This window comes from Camelina sativa, chromosome 16 (genome assembly GCF_000633955.1).
Source record: "Camelina sativa cultivar DH55 chromosome 16, Cs, whole genome shotgun sequence".
Taxonomy (NCBI): Eukaryota; Viridiplantae; Streptophyta; class Magnoliopsida; order Brassicales; family Brassicaceae; genus Camelina; species Camelina sativa.
The window spans coordinates 16,006,760-16,012,264 of NC_025700.1; the positions used below are offsets into that span (position 1 = coordinate 16,006,760).

General features: G+C 35.0%; 1 protein-coding gene across 1 annotated transcript; it reads left to right on the forward strand.

Moving 5' to 3' along the window:
• Window positions 6-3,817, forward strand: LOC104750730 (putative phospholipid-transporting ATPase 9). Its single transcript, XM_010472569.1, has 10 exons — window positions 6-820; window positions 910-1,020; window positions 1,098-1,374; window positions 1,478-1,566; window positions 1,680-1,788; window positions 1,871-2,080; window positions 2,160-2,285; window positions 2,371-2,469; window positions 2,569-2,760; window positions 2,857-3,817. The coding sequence occupies exons 1-10, from the start codon at window positions 6-8 to the stop codon at window positions 3,484-3,486; spliced, it is 2,658 nt and encodes an 885-aa protein (XP_010470871.1). The 3' UTR covers window positions 3,487-3,817.

The window sequence follows — 5,505 nt, forward strand, 5'->3', positions numbered from 1 at the left end:
TTGCTATGGCGTTTATTGGTTCTGTTATCTTTGGAGTTACAACAAGACAAGATCTTAAAGATGGTGTGATAAAGAGATGGTATCTGAGACCAGATAGCTCCAGAATCTTCTTTGACCCCAAACGAGCTCCCCTGGCTGCGGTCTATCACTTTCTAACGGCGATTATGCTCTACAGTTATTTCATTCCTATATCTTTGTATGTCTCAATAGAGATTGTTAAAGTCCTTCAGAGCATCTTCATCAACCAGGATATACACATGTACTACGAGGAAGCTGACAAGCCAGCTCGTGCACGTACCTCTAACCTGAATGAAGAACTTGGGCAAGTGGATACAATTCTCTCAGACAAGACTGGAACATTGACATGTAACTCCATGGAGTTCATCAAGTGTTCTATTGCTGGGACAGCTTATGGCCGTGGTGTTACAGAGGTGGAGATGGCTATGGGAAGAAGAAAAGGTTCTTCTTTGGTGTTTCAGACTAATGAGAATGATGATATGGAATTTAGTAAAGAGGCAATTACTGAAGAATCAACTGTGAAAGGATTCAACTTTAGAGATGAGAGGATCATGAAGGGAAACTGGGTCACTGAGATGAATGCTAATATGATTCAGAAGTTTTTCAGATTACTCGCGGTATGCCATACGGTGATACCTGAAGTGGATGAGGATACAGAAAAGATCACTTATGAGGCTGAGTCGCCTGATGAAGCAGCATTTGTTATTGCAGCAAGGGAGCTTGGGTTTGAATTTTTTAACAGAACTCAAACTACTATTGCGGTAAGAGAGCTTGATCTAGTGACTGGCAAACGAGTTGAAAGGTCAGTCCTATCTCCTCTTCGTTATTTTATACTATCAACATTTTTATATGTTTTTAGTTACTTGATTGAAATGGTGTTTGTGTCTGCAGGTTGTACAAAATCTTGAACGTTCTTGAGTTCAACAGCACGAGGAAAAGAATGTCAGTTATAGTGCAGGATGAAGATGGAAAACTCTTATTATTTTGTAAAGGAGCAGATAAGTAAGTGACCTTTGACTTCAGAAAACCTTTTCCTATAGATATTGGAACTTATTTTTTTTATTTGTTTCGTTTTCTAGTGTCATGTTTGAAAGACTTTCCAAGAATGGTAGAGAGTTTGAAGAGGAAACACGGGACCATGTGCACGAATATGCTGATGCAGGGCTGAGAACTTTGATACTTGCATATCGTGAACTTGATGAAAAAGAATACAAAGTTTTCAATGAGAAAATCAGTGAAGCCAAGAGTTCGGTTAGCGTTGATCGAGAATCGCTGATAGAGGAAGTCACAGAGAAGGTTGAGAAAGACTTGACTCTCCTAGGAGCAACTGCTGTTGAAGATAAACTCCAAAATGGAGTAAGCAAACCACTGAGGATACTTATAATTTACATGACTAATGTATATGATTGATGAACTGAAATTCTCAAATCTTTTCTCTTTGTTCCTTGGTTTCTTTCAGGTCCCTGATTGCATTGACAAGCTTGCTCAAGCAGGAATAAAGATTTGGGTTTTGACTGGTGACAAAATGGAGACTGCTATCAATATTGGGTATCAATTTCTTGGTATCACCTTAATATATTATACACTCTTTGAGTTTCTGCATACATTTTTTCTACTGTCTTTCCACTCTATGAACCCTTTTGTGTATTCGTCTTTGACAGCTTCGCTTGTAGTTTGCTCAGACAAGACATGAAGCAGATCATAATCAACTTGGAGACCCCTGAAATCCTATCATTGGAAAAAACTGGAGAAAAAGATGCCATTACAAAGGTAAAAGACAGCCAAGACATTTGATATTTAGCAGAAGAATATATTAGATGAATGAATCAATGTGTCTACTTTAATCTTGCAGGTATCAAAAGAAAATGTCTTGGCTCAGATAATTAATGGAAAGACTCAGTTGAAGTATTCCGGTGGGAACTCTGATGCTTTTGCTTTAATCATTGATGGGAAATCACTTGCTTACGCGTTGGATGATGATGTAAAGCACATCTTTCTTGAGCTAGCTGTTAGTTGTGCGTCTGTTATCTGTTGTCGTTCATCACCAAAACAGAAAGCTCTGGTTAGTGTTTTTTTAGTTATTCTTTTGTATACTTTTTGCCTCTGTCAAGATTTTCTCAAGAATGAAAATGGCAATGTAGGTGACAAGACTAGTAAAATCTGGAAATGGTAAAACGACATTAGCAATTGGTGATGGCGCTAATGATGTTGGAATGCTTCAAGAAGCAGATATAGGCGTTGGAATTAGCGGTGTGGAAGGAATGCAGGTTCAGTTTAGATTTGTATAACTCATTTGTTTTTTTTTGTTGTGTGTTGTTTCTTTTTGTGGGCTAATCCTGATCCTTTGTTCAGGCTGTAATGTCCAGCGACATTGCGATTGCTCAATTTAGATATCTGGAACGTTTGTTACTAGTCCATGGACATTGGTGTTACAGGCGTATCTCGACAATGGTAAATACCATTCCATATCTCTAAACTGAACATTACATTACATTACGTGCACAGAAGTTGATATACTTTTGGTTCTAACTAGTTTTCTCTAATTCACAGATTTGCTACTTCTTCTACAAGAACATTACATTCGGTTTCACGCTCTTCTTATATGAAACATACACAACATTCTCATCGACACCTGCATACAACGACTGGTTTCTATCTCTTTATAATGTCTTTTTCTCATCCCTTCCGGTTATTGCTCTTGGTGTCTTCGACCAGGATGTCTCTGCACGGTATTGTCTAAAGGTAAGACTTATTCATTGCATTATTACAACAGCTTAATCTTTCTCACCGTCAAACAGTTTGTGCCAACTTCTTGCTTTTTCTTGGTTATATATGCAGTTTCCGCTCTTATACCAAGAAGGTGTGCAAAATGTTCTATTCAGCTGGCGCAGGATACTTGGCTGGATGTTCAACGGATTCTACAGTGCAATAATCGTTTTCTACCTCTGCAAAAGTTCTCTCCAATCTCAAGCTTTCAACCACGATGGGAAAACTGCAGGAAGAGAAATCCTAGGGGGGACAATGTACACTTGCATTGTGTGGGTTGTGAATTTGCAGCTGGCTTTAGCTATCAGTTACTTCACTCTGATCCAGCACATTGTGATTTGGAGCTCCATCGTTGTTTGGTACTTTTTCATCACGGTGTATGGAGAACTTCCATCAAATATATCAACCGGTGCATATAAAGTCTTTGTTGAAGCTCTAGCGCCTTCACTTTCTTACTGGCTCATTACTCTCTTCGTCGTTGTCACGACGTTGATGCCTTACTTCATCTACTCTGCACTTCAGATGAGCTTTTTCCCAATGTACCATGGGATGATACAATGGCTAAGGTACGAAGGTCAGTGTAACGACCCAGAGTACTGTGATATGGTGAGACAAAGATCGATAAGACCTACAACAGTTGGGTTCACTGCCAGATTAGAAGCTAAAAAGAGATCAGTTAGGAGATCTGAGTCTGAATCATGACAACAGAACTAACCTGACTCCTCTTTGAATGGTTTTTCATATTCAACTGACTTGCAGAACGTAAATAGAACCATAAATATATGGAAGCATATTTCTTGGCTTCAGACTGGATCGAACAAGGCTTTTTCCAACAAGTTGTTGTACATTCTGCTGATTCTTGTGGTCTTTCCTACTCACGAAACGAGATCTTACAAGTTCAGTATATATAGTGTTTGCAGAACAGCTGAAGATTATATACATCAGAGTTACACTAGAGAGATAGTCACTGTATTTTCTCTTCTTTTGCACTTTCAAGATTGCCACTATTAGTCAGAAAAATTTGTTACGCTTATTCTCAAGAAAAAAAGTACAGAATTGCATAGATATTAAATACTGATTTGTTACTGTCACAAATCTCTATTTTTTTTTTACATCACAATTCATAAATGTCCCTAAATATAACCTCTTAGAATTCATATTCTATATAATAATAACAATTTAAATAAATATAATAACAGTTGTGATTTTTCGTCGTATATTTTCGTAAAAAAATATGTTGTAATTAAAAATATATATATATATATATATATATATATATATTGCATCTGGTCTGTTCATTATAGGGTTGTGTCTTTTCACCATATTTTTTTTTCATTTTTTAATCATTATTTTTCCTTTAAATAGTTTTATCTATTCATTATTTATGTCTTTTGAACTTTATTCATTATTCATTAAATAGTTGTGATAATGATTTACAAAATCAAAAGTCCCACATCGACAAGGGAAGAAGCAACTACCCAACTTTTACTCTATAAATAATCCTACCTCGTTTCTTTTTCTTTAGTGTGGGCCTTATATGGGCTTACTTAGCTGATTAAATTCGTTTGGTTTCAAACTGAGTTAATTTTTTTGTTAAAAATCGTTGACTTTAATGATTTTCAACGCCTAACGGCTAAAAATCGGGGTAGCGATTAAGTAGTCCGATTTGGTTAAAATCGCGGCGGAGATGTACTGATCAGCGATTACACAGCCGTCTAGGCGGCCGATTTTTAAAATAGGGGCATTAATCTATGTTAATAGTAAAGGAAATATTATATTGGACATACTAACTTTTCAGGATATGTCACATCAGACTATTTTGACATAATTTTGTATTTTGAAGAAGGGAGAAGCAATGATTCCCTAGATATCTAACACCCATTCTAACAATTAATAATGCCAATTTGCTGAGTATGGGTACTTTTTGTTGTATTAGAATGTGATTACTTTAAACTACCAACAAAATTATCATTATATCAATTTATATTTTAATATTTAAGAGACTAATTATGAGAAATACAAGATTAAAATAAAAATTTGAGAGTTAAAAAAAATTAGTAGAGACTCCAACATTTTGAATTTGTGTTTTAAACTTTGTGGAATCATTAGACATATGATTCAAATCCACGATATTCCTATCATCTGCTTGATACAGTTGAAAACTTTACTCCGACTTCACACCAGTCCTTAGGGTCAACACAACTCCTCTTACGGAGTGAATACAAGATCTAAAGAAGAGTAGAGGGTAGACTCCATTAGTAACGAGTAAACCCTTTGTAATGATTTTATTATAATTTTTGGCTATTTGTATATTTTCTACATGTTTTGCATCTCTACTTTCATGATATTGAATTTGGCTTTTAACCAAAAAAAATCCAAATTAATAGTACTAGTTCAATATAATACAAGTAGATGAGATTATGATTATTTACAAAATGATTTTTAACATTCAAAAGTTTTTATATTATACTTAGAAGAATAATATTATATAACAATTTTTAGTCATCTAATTGCATAATTAACATAAAAATTTGACTGGCATAATAAAATAATTCTTCATATTAAAAATTGAGAATTTGTTAAAAATACCTTTTTTGATATACCCCTTTTAAAAAATACTCTCTTTTTTGGCCATTTCATTTTTGACCTCATTTATTTTTTAATAACCATTTTACCCTTAAATTAAAAAACAAAATTATCCCGCCAAAAAAATTTCCAACA